The sequence below is a fragment of the Somniosus microcephalus genome, chromosome 17 (assembly GCF_052327205.1).
Source record: "Somniosus microcephalus isolate GS21.2 chromosome 17, FLI_Smic_1.0, whole genome shotgun sequence".
NCBI classification, from domain to species: Eukaryota; Metazoa; Chordata; class Chondrichthyes; order Squaliformes; family Somniosidae; genus Somniosus; species Somniosus microcephalus.
The window spans coordinates 32,757,408-32,771,906 of NC_141003.1; the positions used below are offsets into that span (position 1 = coordinate 32,757,408).

Here is a 14,499-nt window from a genome sequence, read left to right on the forward strand (position 1 = left end):
ACAATCGCGGCTGATATTTCACTATACTACCGAGAGAGTAATGCATTTTTGGAGCTGGCATCTCCTTGTTCAGGTGGACACAACCGATCCCATGGCACTGTGTTTGAAGAAAGGCGGAGTGTTCTTCTAGTGTCCTGGCCAGCATTCATTCCTCGACCATCACCACCAAAACTGATAATTCTTCTCATTGCCATTTGGTGGGAACCTTGCTGTCCAAAAACTGAATGTCATGTTTGCCTACAACAATGCCTTCACTTCAAAATGTAACTCATTGAAGTGCATTGGATGTCCTGACAATGTGAAAAGCACCACCTAAAAGCAAGTGATTGATTCTTTCCATACAAGGCACAATTAATTCTGATTCTGGTACTGATCTTCCTGATCTCGAACAGCTGCTCACTGGATAAACTCACTACGATTATTTAGCAAATGTGCTTGCCAGTACAGTAAAATGTGCATGATCAACTAAAACTAGCCATTAAGATTTAAATACAGAAACAAAATTTAACCACCAGCTCGCAACACAAATACATGCCAAAATCCTCAGGTGGATTTACAATTCTGGATTATTAAAAAAAAATTCTTGGTTTGAGGAACACCAAAGAAATAGTAGACTAGGTCCAAAATTGAATAGGCTAGGCCTATATTCTTAAGTTTAGAAGAATGAGAGGTGATCTCATTGAAACATATAACATTCTTAAGGGGCTTGATAGGATAGATCCTGGCAGGGGAGTCAAGAACTAGGGATCACAGTTTCAGAATAAGTGGTTGGCCATTTAGGACTGATGAGAAATTTCCTTCCTCAAGGGGTTGTGAATCTTTGGAATCAAGGATAGTGTGGGAAGGTGGAGTTGAGGTAGAAGATCAGCCATGATCTTATTGGATGGCCTACGCATCTCCTATATTTCTATGTTCTTAAATGATACATGCATCCCTCTTTACAAACATAGATTTACTGCTACCAAACACATTTTGGGATTTTTCAACAATTTCCCTAGAAAGGATTGAGAAGAGTCCAAATGTTTGGTTTTTAAAACAAAGTTTATTCATACACAGTTGCCATAGGACTGGGACTTTTGTTGTTTTATTTTTCTTCCCCTTCACTCTGATAAGTTTAGTTGGACTTGTTGACCCAGCCAAGTCAAGAGTTTAATTAAAATTAAAATTGAGCTCTCTTATTAATATTCACACCGACCATCTGCCACCTCCATGCCCGACAGGTCTTTCTGTTTCTATGTTTACAGTTTACAGCACTCCTAGCAGGCAGGATTACACGTGTGCATGAAACAAAGTTTAGTCACTGTGTGGAGCCATTTTGCAGGTAGGGATTTTTTATTGCCGCTCCGCACTGTGGGACTCTGTGCATTTCACAGAAGCCCAAGGAGTGGGGCGCAGTGCTCATTTTCCCCCATCCCAGCGGCATTCGTGGCATAAGCAAAAGACACGAATCACAAGGGGATAATATTGTTGTACTCTAGGGTTGTTGAGCAGTATGGGCACACCACTAAATGCAAAATACTCAGCACCGTCATACCAAGAAAATATCCAAGGCAAGCCCCGACATGTAGCACCACCAGCGCCAATCCTTGCCACGTTTGGGGGGGGGGGGGGGGGGGGGGGGGGGAGTAGTTTTCCTAGATTTCCTCAAAAATTTCCATTTTGGAGGAGCAGACAGTACTGGTGAGACTCGTTTAACTGGGTTAGCACTGTTTACAGCCTAGATGTTGGGCCTTTTCCCTTGAATGCTACTAGATTAATATTCCAGTTTTTTTTTAAGTCTATAAATGTACTGCACATATACAGCAAATCTCATGCTACCAACATCTATTTGCACAGCAATTCCACTATCCTACAGCATGCCAGAGCATTTAGCACAGAAAATAAAAGTTATGTAGGAGGAGGTACACATCATCCTGCCAAACTTAACACTAAAACTCTCCCTACTACTACAAAATATGATTCATGGTAGCACAATGCAACATGTACTCACTAGACCACAGTTAATTGAAATTCCTTCTTTTGCCCGCTCGCCAGTTGCTCCTGTACGCTTCAGCCTTTCTGAGCCTGCGAGGTCAACAAAATGGAACTTGGCTGTGAGGGTTTCAAACTCATTCATTTGTGTCGATTCACTAATTACTTTGTTGTCTATCACTTCATCCTGTGTTAAAAACAAAATTAAACCAAATATGGAGCAAGTCAAAACATTACAATATTTTTCAGCAATTTACACACTGCAATTTTATCAGTTCTGTCTTTTCACTTTACAGGTGCTTACTGAATTGTGTATTCACAGCATTTTTTTTCATATTTCCAGGATTTGAGTTGCGCCCCCCACCGCATATATATTTAAAACCAGCGAGTTACATGAAATTCCTCTGGAAATAACAAATTCTTTTCAATGACTGCACCTAAATTTGCCTATAAAACATGTTCCAAAGATTCTTTGGTTCTCTCTCAAAACAATAAACAATTATGAATTTTTGAAAGACTAAAATAAAATATGTTCAACTTTCCAATCAGCTTTAAGTGTACACAAATACTTATGTATTTCCCTGAATTATACAATTAAATACTCACGAATTAGTGTTTATCTAATTAAGGCCCATAGGTGTATCTTACTTGAAAACGTAATTGTTATAATTCTTCAAAAATTAAATCAGTGATAGCTCACAGGTAATAAATCAATTTTATATAGCTTTCATCCATTAAACACCGAGGAAGGTAACAACTAGGTCGTGAAGGTGGCAGGGCAGGTTGCGAATGTGGTTAAAAAAGCATACGGGATCCTGGGCTTCCTAAATCGAGGCATAGAGTACAAAAGCAAGGAAGTTATGATGAACCTGTATAAAAGACTGGTGACATAAATCATGCCATTTATGTAGAAAGGACTTATGAAATATACTGGGCGGCCTGCTGGTGGCGCTGTCCAGGGAGAGTATAAATACTTGGGCATGGGCCCAGCTTGCTCAGGGACATTTTGTAAACAGGAACTAGTGAAGGATAACTAGACTTCCATGTTGTGTAACAGTCGATTAAAGCCTTGTTTAATACTCAGACCAAGTGCCTAGTAGTTTTCTTATGTCAACTGGTTTAGCCTCAATTGCAGTGTTGTGTCCAATTCTGGGCACCGCACCTTAGGAAGGATGTGAAGGCCTTAGAGAGGGTGCAGAAAAGATTTACAAGAATAATTCCAGGGATGAGGGACTTTAGTTACGTGGATAGACTAGAGAAGCTGGGGTTGTTTTCCTTAGAACAGAGAAGCTGGAGAGGAGATTTGATGGAGGTGTTTAAAATCATGAGGGGTCTAGACAGAGTAGATGGAGAGAGAAATTGTTCCCATTGGCGGAAGGGTCGAGAACCAGAGGACACAGATTTAAGGTGACTGGCAGAAGAACCAAAGGCAACATGAGGAAAAACTTTTTTACGCAGCGAGTGGTTAGGATCTGAAATGCACTGCCTGAAAGGATGGTGCAGGCAGATTCAATCGTGGCTTTCAAAAGGGAATTGGATAAGTAACTGAAGGAAAACATTTTGCAGGGCTACAGGGAAAGGGTGGGACTAGCTGAACTGCTCTTGCAGGGAGCCAGCATGGGCTCAATGAGCCAAATGGCCTTCTGTGCTGTAACCATTCTATGATTTGTCTACCAAAAACTTGAGTAAAACACAATTTACAATACAAGCACAAATTCCATCTGCACAGAAGAAAAAAAGTAAACAGCTACAATATAAAAAAAAAAGCAATCTTGGAAAAAAAATTACTTGAACTGATGGAGCAATCCTCAAGATTACACAGAAACCGAAATCAAATTAAAAAAAAAAATCAAATTGCCAATTCACGTTGAAGAATAAGCTTAAAATACTATTAGGTCACAATAAATCAGACTGCTGGTTCCTTCAATGGCAAATTAAATTCGGAACTTACATCATTTTTGACGCAGACACGCATTTGACATAAATGTATTGTAAAAATGGCATGAGAGCGAGAACTCTGAACATTCATTTCTGTGCTAGCAGTTGTACGAGAAAGAGCTCCCAGCTTCAGACACTGCAGCATCTACAAAACAAGGTGGAAAGACGTCAGAAGTATTAGAGTAAGGCTGTAGATCTATGTAAACAGTTTATTCACCAATGCACATATTGTGCTGCTCAGCTCAGAACGTTTATATCTCCAAAGGACAAATGATACTTATTCACTAACAAATGTGCTGAACTCATTACTTTTTAGTGAACTGTAGCAAATACAGTGCAACTGATGCACTGGAATTGGAGACAAAGGGATAGACACCAATATATGGTTTCCTTGAAATATCAAAAATTTTAACTGAATCTTAGCTTGACTGAGAAGTTTTTATATAAGTTCGAAGTAGAGACCGTTTAAACAAATACAATATAGGGAAAGTGTTCTCATCAGCATACTGAGTAACTACAACAGGTTATGTTTTGTAACAATACATTGAAAAAAATTAACTGGTTCATTCAAACATGTTTAAATAGTACATGTAGCACAGTACTGGGTTTATCTAAACAGTGCACTAACAAAATACTATTGAAGATTTATAGTTTAAACATTAATATTGTACAGTACATACCAGTGATGCAGATTTTTAAACTTGTTTAATCTGTTACAATACATAGTAACATATTAAACAAATAGAAACATTTACAAAATATATGGTAAGTGGATAAGGCAAGGCTCCAATCCAAAAAAGTCAAATCATTATTCTTTGTAGAATCTGTGGTGTGCTTAAGTATATTTACAGATCATCACTGCTTTATAGAACTTCTGGCCAGTTTGTTGATTATAACAAGATCATGCCTACTGATCTGTTCCTCACTTTCACCCTTTTAGCAAGATCAAATTTTTCCATCTTTAAGCTCAGTATAAATTTAGACAGTCACCGACATTTACATATGTATCAAAGTCAATGCCACCTACATTTACATCCTTATTCAGAAGAGGACTTGCTTCACTTGCAGGGTAATTTTCTGAGGCTCCACTCAGTCACCTTATGCGACGCATGCAGACTAATCCACATGGGGTTCAGTATTGCCCAACACTTCTCCTGCCTCCATGAGTGCATCAGTTGTACAAGGTATTGGTGAGACCGCACCTGGAATACTGCATACAGTTTTGGTGTCCATACTTAAGAAAAGACATACTTGCTCTCGAGTCAGTACAAAGAAGGTTCACTCAGTTAATCCTGGGGATGAGGGGATGGACATATGAGGAGAGGTTGAGTAGATTGGGACTCTACTCATTGGAGTTCAGAAGAATGAGAGGCGATCTTATTGAAACATATAAGATTGTGAAGGGGTTGGATCGGGCGGATGCGGGGAGGATGTTCCCGATGATGGGTGAAACTAGAACTAGGGGGCATAGTCTTAGAATAAGGGGCTGCTCTTTCAAAACTGAAATGAGGAGGAACTACTTCACTCAGAGGGTGGTAGGTCCATGGAACATGCTGCCCCAAAAAGCTGTAGAAGCTACATCATTATATAAATTTAAAACAGAAGTAGACAGTTTCCTAGAAGTAAAGGGAATAAAGGGTTATGGGGAGCGGGCAGGAATTTGGACATGAGTCTAGGTTCGGATCGGTCATGGCCCTGTGGGTAGCGGAGCGGGCCCAGGGGCCGTGTAGCCTGATCCTGCTCCTATTTCGTGTGTCTAATTCGGTTAGATTCAGGAGATGATTCTGTGGTAGTAGATTGGCGGTTAGGATCAGATCAGCCATGATCTTATTGAATGGCGGAGCAGGCTCGAGGGGCCGATTGGCCTACTCCTGCTCCTATTTCTTATGTTCTTATAAATTCGTGCTTAGGTAAAACACACACAGCAGACATGCTTGAAATTTCATCAATGGGCTGAGTATGGTTCATTGTCTGAGGCAGTAGACAGCCCGAGAATAAACTTTCTCTTGGATCTCAACAAAACCTTGTTTAAATTCCCTGATACAAAGCCTGCAGACAGTATTGGAAAATTACAGTTTGCAAATTACTGCTGCATATTACAGGAAACTTTGTGTTATCCGGAGGCTAAATGTCCAGCAAGCTCGAGCCACCGGCAAAAATCAGGAGCCGTTTTTTTTCTTTTCGTTGCTTTTTTCTCAACAGTCAAGCTCTGCAAGGTCTGTAGCTAAGCAACAGCTTCAGCTAGAGACGCTTGCCGACTGTTTAGAAGCTGTTGCTAAGCAACAGGGTTTGTTGATTCACACGGAGCTGAAAATCTCCGTATGTTTCAACATTAGCGCTGGAGTGTCCGGCAGTTTTGAGGGAACGGCAACAGCTCGGTCCCGTCGGTGCCAGATAGCACAAAGTTTCCTGTAGATGCCTTTTCTCATTGCTCATGCTGCCACATGTCAGAAGTGCACGATACTGTTTGTTGATTTTCCACACCCAAGTATTTCTCTTCTTTGAAGCCAGGTATTTTTTTTTTTTTTTTTTTTTAAATGGCAAAAAGTCAGTAAAACAGGCCAAACTCACCAGCTTTAAGAACTTTAGAACAGAATGGCATATATGTAAATTGACAAGCTTAGAGATTCTGGTTTGACGGAGTAGGTCAAAACACAATGCCATTGCTGCTCTTCAAATTGGGAGCCAGGCAGTGTGGTCTCTGAGGTGATCTTTTGCAAAGCCAAGATTTTAGGCAAACTGCATTGCCTTTTTCACAAGCAAAACATCACTGAAGTTGTTCTGCATCATCATTCGAGTAAACCACTTGACCAGTGCTGCTTGTTTGTGGAAATTGACTGCTCCTCGTTCACCTGATTGAGCGTACCAATATCTTTGCATCTTGGCTGACTTTTGCCCAGCTCTTCAGCCACACCAACAAAAAATGTTCTATAAACCTCTTCAGTATTAGCTAATTTGCTACAATTTAAACATATTTTCAAGTTACCATGTCTCACACTATGTTGAGCCACATCTTAATTGGTTTGAGCATGACATCCACATCACAGCGCAGAATGGATATTGCAAGTAACATGCATACTACAGCCAGTTAGCTGCCACACCCATGAAAAATTAGTGTGCCTTTGTTGTGCCTGTTGTGATGCCTCAGTGGAACTGCAGATGCATCCAAAAAAAATTCAATGGCTTGGAATTTTCAGTCCTGATGACAGCGAACTGGCAGCGTTCACCGTCATTTCGCCGTTGAAACTTACAGCAACTTTAGGATTTAGCACATATGCAGCTTAATGCCAAAATCCCGAAGTTACTGTCGGGCATTCACTGCTCCGCCACTGGCTGTACCCCCACCGAGCCGCAGTGCCCCACCCCCCCATAGAGCCGCAATTAGTGTAATCTCTCAAATCATGGAAACTGACAAAAACTTTGGTTCTGCCGCGGTAATTACGCTGTTTATTACCCCATTAAAAGTTAGACTCAAAGGGATTAGGTGTAACTGGGGTTTTAACAGCGTACTGACTGCTAAATAAAGGTTGTGGCTCTGAAAAACTAATTTTAATTTTGTGCAGCGTCAAATTTATCCATTTTAATAAAGAAACTTGAAAAAAAATTCCAGGTTTGCCATTTCCCCATGTGAGAACTCCAATCTTTGTTTTGTTTTCCAACATTTTTAAAAAGTTAGAATTTTAGGAGCTTATCCACTTCCTGATTAGCTGTCTAAGAATTTTGAGCTGCCTAGACAGTTTGTTGACGTCACAGCAGTTCTTCACTGGGAATTCCCAGTAACTTCCACGTATTTCAATTAAGTGTTGGAAAACCCAAAATTCACAACACAAATTGCGAGAACATTGTGCGAACCTTACTTCGGGGCCAGCGGCGAACGCCTTTACTATGCCGCTGACCGCAAATTCTGGGCCAATGTATCAAGTCCTTTCGAGTCAAAGCATCAAACATAAATTTAATGCAATTTGTTGCTAATTACATGGGATCATGCCAAAACCTCTTTTTTTTTTTAAATATACGGAAGTTAGATTTATGGAAACTCCTCTGTAGTGCAAAAAAGTTAGATTTTGCACCTACGCCAATTGCAACCAAAGCATCCTGAAATTTTAGAATCATCTCTAATCAATGCCAAATTAACCAAACAAGTGACATATTCAGGTTAATTCTTTTAAGTAGTAACAAAGAGTAGACAAGGGCAATGCAGTGGGTGTGGCATAAATAATCTTTCAGAGGGCCTTCGCTAAGGTGCCACACAAGAGACTCTTAACAAATGTCAATGTGTGAAGTCAGGGGCCAGGTAACAAAACTGATTGAAAGACAGCCAATAGGAAACAGAGGGTAGGAGTTTATGGAAGTTTCTCCGAATAGCAGAAAATGGGAAGTGACCTGCAGGTATACTGGGACCACTGTTATTCACTATATACACACACACACAAATGATTTGGACTTAAATTGGGAGGGATGGTGTTGAAATTTGTAGATGATACCAATTTGGAGGTATAGCTCATCATAGAAAGGACTGCACCAAAATACAGGGAGACAAACAGGATTGCAGACTGGGCGGATTAAATGGCAAATTAAATTGAATATGGCGAAGTGTGAGGTCGCTCATTTTGGTAGGAGGAATAAGGAGGCTACATATTAATTGGAAGGCAAAATACTCAGTGGGACAGAGGAGCAGTCTGTTCTGGGAATAGACACATAAATCACTATAAATAGAAACAAGTTGATAAGGCCATAAAGACTGCCATCGAAGTACTGGGAGGGTCATTTCAAAAGAATAGAATACAAAAACAGTAATGGATAAGAAAGTAACATAAGAAATAGGAGTAGGAGTAAGCCATACGACCCCTCGAGCCTACTCAGTCAGTCAGTCATTCAATAAGATCATGGCTGAACTTCTACATCAACTCCACTTTCCCACCCTATCCCCATATCCCTCAACTCCTTAGTGCCCAAAAATCTAATCGCTCTCCGTCTTGAATATACTCATTGACTAAGCATCCACAGAACCTTGGTTAGACCACACCTGTGTGCAGTTCTGGTTCCACACAACAAAAAGGATATTGAAGCACTACAGAATGTGCAGAAAAGATTTACAAGAATGTTACTAGAATTGAAAGGATGCTACTATCAGGAAATTATGAGCAGGGCTGAGGCTCTTCTCTGGAAGACGGCCTGATACAGATCTTTAAAATGATGGAGTGAGATAGGGTGGACATGAAGAAACAGTTTCCACTTGTAGGTGAGTCCAGAACAGGCATGCGTTATCTAAGATAGCCACTAACAAATCAAATAAACAATTTAGGAGGAATTTCTTGGCGAGAATGTAGAATTTGATACCACATGGAGCGGTTGAAGCAGATAGCATTGCTCCATACAAGGGGAAGCTTGATGCATACATGAGGGAGTAGGGAAAAGAGGAATTCGAGGGCAGGGTGGGAAGAGGCAATTAGACCAGGAGCCAATGTATGGCAGTAAGGACAAGGGTGGTGGGAGCGCGTGACAGTGCAGGATAGGATATGGGCAGCACAGCAGAGTTTTGGATCAGCTCAAGCTTAACAGGTTGGAGGCTGGCCAGCACAGCGTTGGAATAATTGAGTCTGGAGGTGATAATGACAAGAATGAGGTTTTCAGCAACAAAGGGGACTGAGGTAGGGATAGAGGCAGCCAATGTTATGGAGAAGGAAACAGTTAGTCTTTGTGATGAAGAGGATATGGCGTCAGAAGTTCAGCTCAGGGTTGAATAGGACGCTGAGGTCATGAACACTCTGGTTCAACTTGAGAGTGTGTCGTGGACTGGTATGGAGTTTGCGACAGGGCTTTGATCCTCCCAATGTTTAGCTGGAGGAGTTTGAGGCTCAACTAAGACTCATTTTTTGAAGAGGCAACAAACGTGGTAGATAAGGGAGTGTCAATGGATGTTATTCATATGGATTTCCAGAAGGCATTCAATAAGGTTCCACATAACAGACTTAACAAAAATGAGCACATGGAATTGGAGGCAACCTATTGGCTCAGATAGGGACTTGGTAAGAAGTAGGAGACAGAGTAGGGATAATGGGAATGTACTCAAATTGGCAGGATGTGACTCGTGGTGTCCCCCACGGATCTATACTGCGGCATCAGTTTTTCCACTATATTTATAAATGACTTGGATGAAGCCATATATCCAAGTTTGCTGATGACACTAAGTTAGGTGGCACAGCGAATAGTGTAGATGGAAACAGAAAGTTGCAAAGGGACACTGACAGATTAAGTGAGTGGGCAAAACTGTGGCAGATGGAGTTCAATGTGGGAAAGTGTGAGGTCATTCACTTTGGATCCAAGGTATTTTCCAAGTGTGAGAAGCTAGGAACTGTGGATGAGCAGAGATTTAGGGGTACAAGTACAGAAATCACTAAAGGCTGGTGGATAGGTGCAAAAAAATAACTTGAAAGGCTAATGGAATGTTGGCTTTTATCTCAAAGGGTGGAAGTGATGTTAAAAGTTGTACAGAGCTCTGGTTAGACCCCACCTGGAGTACTGTATTCAGTTCTGGGCATGGCACCTCAGGAAGGATAGATTGGCTTTGGAGCAGGTGCAGCACAGATATACCAGAATATCAGGGCTAAAAGTTTTAAATTATGAGGACAAGTTGCATAGACTGAGCTTGTATTGCCTTGGATATAGAAGATTAAGGGGTGATTTAATTGAGGTGCTTAAGATGATTAAAGGAATTGACGGGGTAGATAGAAAGAAACGATGTCCTCTAGTAGGAGAGTCCAGAACAAGGGGGCATAACCTTAAGATTAGAGTTAGGCTGTTCAGGGGTGGTCAGAAAGCACTTCACACAAAAAGTAGTGGAAATCTGGAATTCTCTCCCTCAAAAAGCTGTTGAAGCTCAGTCAATTGAAACATTTCAAAATGTAGATTGCTAGATTTTTGTTAGCCAAATGTATTAAGGGTTACAGAACCAAGGCAGGTAGATGGAGTTAAGTTACAGATCAGCCATGACCTAATTGAATGGCTGAATAGGCTCAAGTAGCTGAATGGTCTACTCCTGTTCCCATCTTCCTATGGATGCCAGAAAAGCAGTTGGGCAGTAGAGAGGGCGAGAAAGATGGTGGTGAGGTAAAGCTGGATGTCATTAGCATACATGTGGAAGTTGCCCCATGTCACCAAGAGGCAGCATATAGATAAGGAAGAGGAGGAGGGGGGCCAGGATGGATTATGGCTTCTGCTACGATAGGGGTGGAACCAAGTGAGGACAGCCCCACTGAGCTGAACGATGAAGGCAAGACTTCAGAGGAGCATACAGTAACAAAATACTGTGGATGCTGGAAATCTGAAACAGCAGAAAATGCTGGAAACACTCAGCAGGTCAGGCAGCAACTGTGGAGAGAGAAAGAGAGTTAACGTTTCAGGTCTGTGACCCTTCACAGACTGGAAACATTAATTCTGTTTCTCTTTCCACAGATGCTGCTGGCTGATATAAAAATTTGTTGTTTTTCTATGATAATCTCATTAAAACTATACAGTTTTAAATTACTGCACAATGATGGGTTGGATTACACTAGTTCCAGTGTTCACAGTTGACCCCGGGGTCTGTTCGGACACTGGACTTGATGGTGGAGGACCAAATATGTCTTTAGATCGATTCTTCAGAGCTCTAAAAATGATGTCCAGGACTTTTCTAATCTAAAATCCATGGCTTGGTTATCCCAGTTGGGACCACATTTGAAAATAGCATAGCTGAATAGACCCCTTGCACACCCCCTCAGCTCAGGAAAACTCTTGCGCCTCATCTTTTGATGTTCCCTTTGATTGGTGTAATTTTGCCTTGGGTGTTTAACTACAACACACTCGAGTTTGACTCCTTCAAAATTTATTTTATTACTACTTAAATTGGATTCTCCACCCAAAGCATTTAACTATTAATGAGTAACCCAAAATTCTAAAATTGAGTTCACAGCAAAAGCTCTTTTCAGCAAACATTCTCCCCATCCCCAGCTGTTAGCATAAAGTGAAGCTCAAATCTCATTACAATGAACCTCACTAAGAAAATTTAAAACCCAAAATAAAATGGTTTTACCAAGTTTCTGTTTGGAACCCCACTATCAAGCATTAGATGTACTTGATTCTGGCAAGCAATAGGATTTTTTTTTTTTTTAAATGGACAGTGAGATGATATTTAAAATATTATGAAATGTATTTACTATTTTCCAAGAGATGATTTAAATGTAATTTCTTAACCACTTTTTCCACTGGTTTCCACAATTACCACAAATCTGGTTTACAAGTGCCATTAGGAACTCTCCTGCATCCGATATTTACAAAAAGTTATGAAAATCCTACCAAGTTTAGGAGACTTTTTTCAAAAATTGTACATTCCCAAACAGGCTAGAATTGGTAGTTTGTTCAATTTTGATGTGATTACTGAAGGCCGTGTATACATATAGAAAACATGATGCCCTAAAAGATCAGATTAAAAACTTAAATTACAAAATGAGTGAGTAAAGCTGAACAGCTTTCAGAAAGGCAGGAAACAAATCTTCACTTAAAGTAGCAGAATGCTTTTCCCTCAGTCTCGTTAGTAGTGAACACAAATGGTTTCATCTTTTGCAACGTTAGCTTAATCAGGACAGAATATATTAAGTTTATCGCACCAGCCTCTACACTGTATAATGCTTGCAAAATTAAGTCAAGTGGCTAATCGTTCCAAATATATAGTTCCAGTCTGCTCAACTCACTGAACTGCAAAACTGTCCTGGCAGGATGGGATGAATGCGTCTCCATTCATCTAACTTTTTTTTTTACCAGCTCTCAACAACTGAGTAAATACACCATGTGGGAAACGAACGAGCAATACAGACCTGGTAAGGCCAAGTCCAACCCGTTGTCTGTGCTGAGTTTGCTATTTTCAGCCAGCGCAGCAGTGGAGCATTACAATTGGCCTCATTGTTCCCGGACTCGAGGCAAAAAAAGTCAGGATTTCTGTTCCCCGTTGCTTTCCAATGACCTCCAATAGAGAGCATGAAATATTTTGAAGTAGAATTTAAGCTTAATTAAACTGGAGTCATTTGAGGAATGAGATACAAGAAGCACTTCAAAAAGTAATAGATTGTTTGGTAAATGTATGTATGGCTGAACAACATTTTGTCAGATGTAGAACGTAGGACAAAAGTACATGATCCTTTAGGCTAAGATCCTAAAAAATAAATCTGTTATTCATGTTAAATTCTTTAAGAGTTTATACATACTCTATGATTTGGTTGCTACTTTCTTAGGTTTTGTCATTGAGTGAATCAGTTTAAAATGATGGAGGACTGCAATATTTTCCACCCCCTGAAAACATTGGGGGAAAAAAAGCTCCTCATATGGGGTCAGAAGTATTGGATGTGTTTTGGGCAGAGGGCAATTCTGTAATGCACATTAAAAAATAAATGCTTGTCATGTTTTCAAATAATATTCTGTTAGTTGCTCATCTAAACCAGTCAGTTTAGCATCTCAGTCTGGACAACGGGAATGTCTGAAGTATTGTATATAATTTGCATTTTCTAAATTTGGTTCACATAACCTAAAAAAGGTACATTCCTCCACCCAGACAAAAACTGCCTCCCAGTTGCTCCCACTGCATTTGTTGCTCATCATCTTTTTGATTTTAACTCCCAACCTCACCTCAGCTTCTGAGCCAATGGTACGTGTTGTTACGCCGACAGTGTAAATTCCTCCATTTGCATCTTCATGGATCTTAATGTTTGATTTTTTGTGTCTTGCCTCTAGGTCACGGGTTGAATCAAACAGATCGAGAATCTCTTCATTATAAAGCTTGAAGAAATAACAAAAATTAAATCACAATGTACAACATTAAAATTTGCTTACTCCATAAGCAGAAAGGGTTTTATAAAACAATGCTTCCATTGGAAACATCACATTATTCTGAGTTGGGGGGGGGGGGGGGGGGGGGGTGGTTATATTAAGAAATCTAAAAGCTCAAAATTGATAAGATTGTGACAGAAGATGAGGTAAGTCAGATGTGATAAAAAGTGATGCAAGAATTAAGACTTCATAACTCTCAAGATGAAAGGGAAGCAAGGAATTCCAGTTTTGAAAAAGCTTATCGCCCAATACACAAAACGTCCCTCAACTTTAGTATCCAACCCTGTTGAAACCTTTCTGGTCTTTATTTTGTTTATACTATTTTGGCGATTGCTGCTGTGAACTCTCTCTTGTTCTTCCCAATTTCAAAACACTGCCCAAATACATTCTCCTCCTTGCATGCTCTTGTCTTGAAATCAAGACTCATCACAACATCTACTCATTCTTGTCCAGGAATAATACTACTGAACCCCTTACATCCTGCATTTTCCCTTCCATCTTGATTTAACTGGTCCTCTCAATCTTGGTGGTAATCCTGCACCTAGGTTTCTAAAAAAAAATTTAAGTTTCAATTTTTTTTCATGGTCTGGATACTTATTAAGTTTCTGTTGTATGGTTAAAAAAAGTCAAAAGGCAATCTAAATTTGTAGCACAAATGTGACCTTATCCTGATTTATTCACATTTTTAAAACATACATAAGACAAACTTTTATATAATTCTTTAATTTACAA

General features: G+C 40.1%; 1 protein-coding gene across 6 annotated transcripts in view; it reads right to left on the bottom strand.

The window, feature by feature from the left end:
* Positions 1-14,499, bottom strand: part of LOC147105620 (kinesin-like protein KIF21A) — a 194,325-nt gene that overhangs the window by 147,202 nt on the left and 32,624 nt on the right. For all 6 annotated transcript variants that reach the window (XR_015081534.1, XM_086010168.1, XM_086010167.1 and 3 more), the window contains exons 4-6: positions 13,567-13,716; positions 3,923-4,054; positions 1,991-2,158 (exon numbers count right to left, since the gene is read on the bottom strand). Coding sequence is in view for 5 of the 6 variants with exons in the window: in XM_086010168.1 (XP_085866294.1) it covers positions 1,991-2,158; positions 3,923-4,054; positions 13,567-13,716 (450 nt within the window). In the remaining variant the exon portion in view is untranslated. The remainder of the gene's footprint in view (positions 1-1,990; positions 2,159-3,922; positions 4,055-13,566; positions 13,717-14,499) is intronic.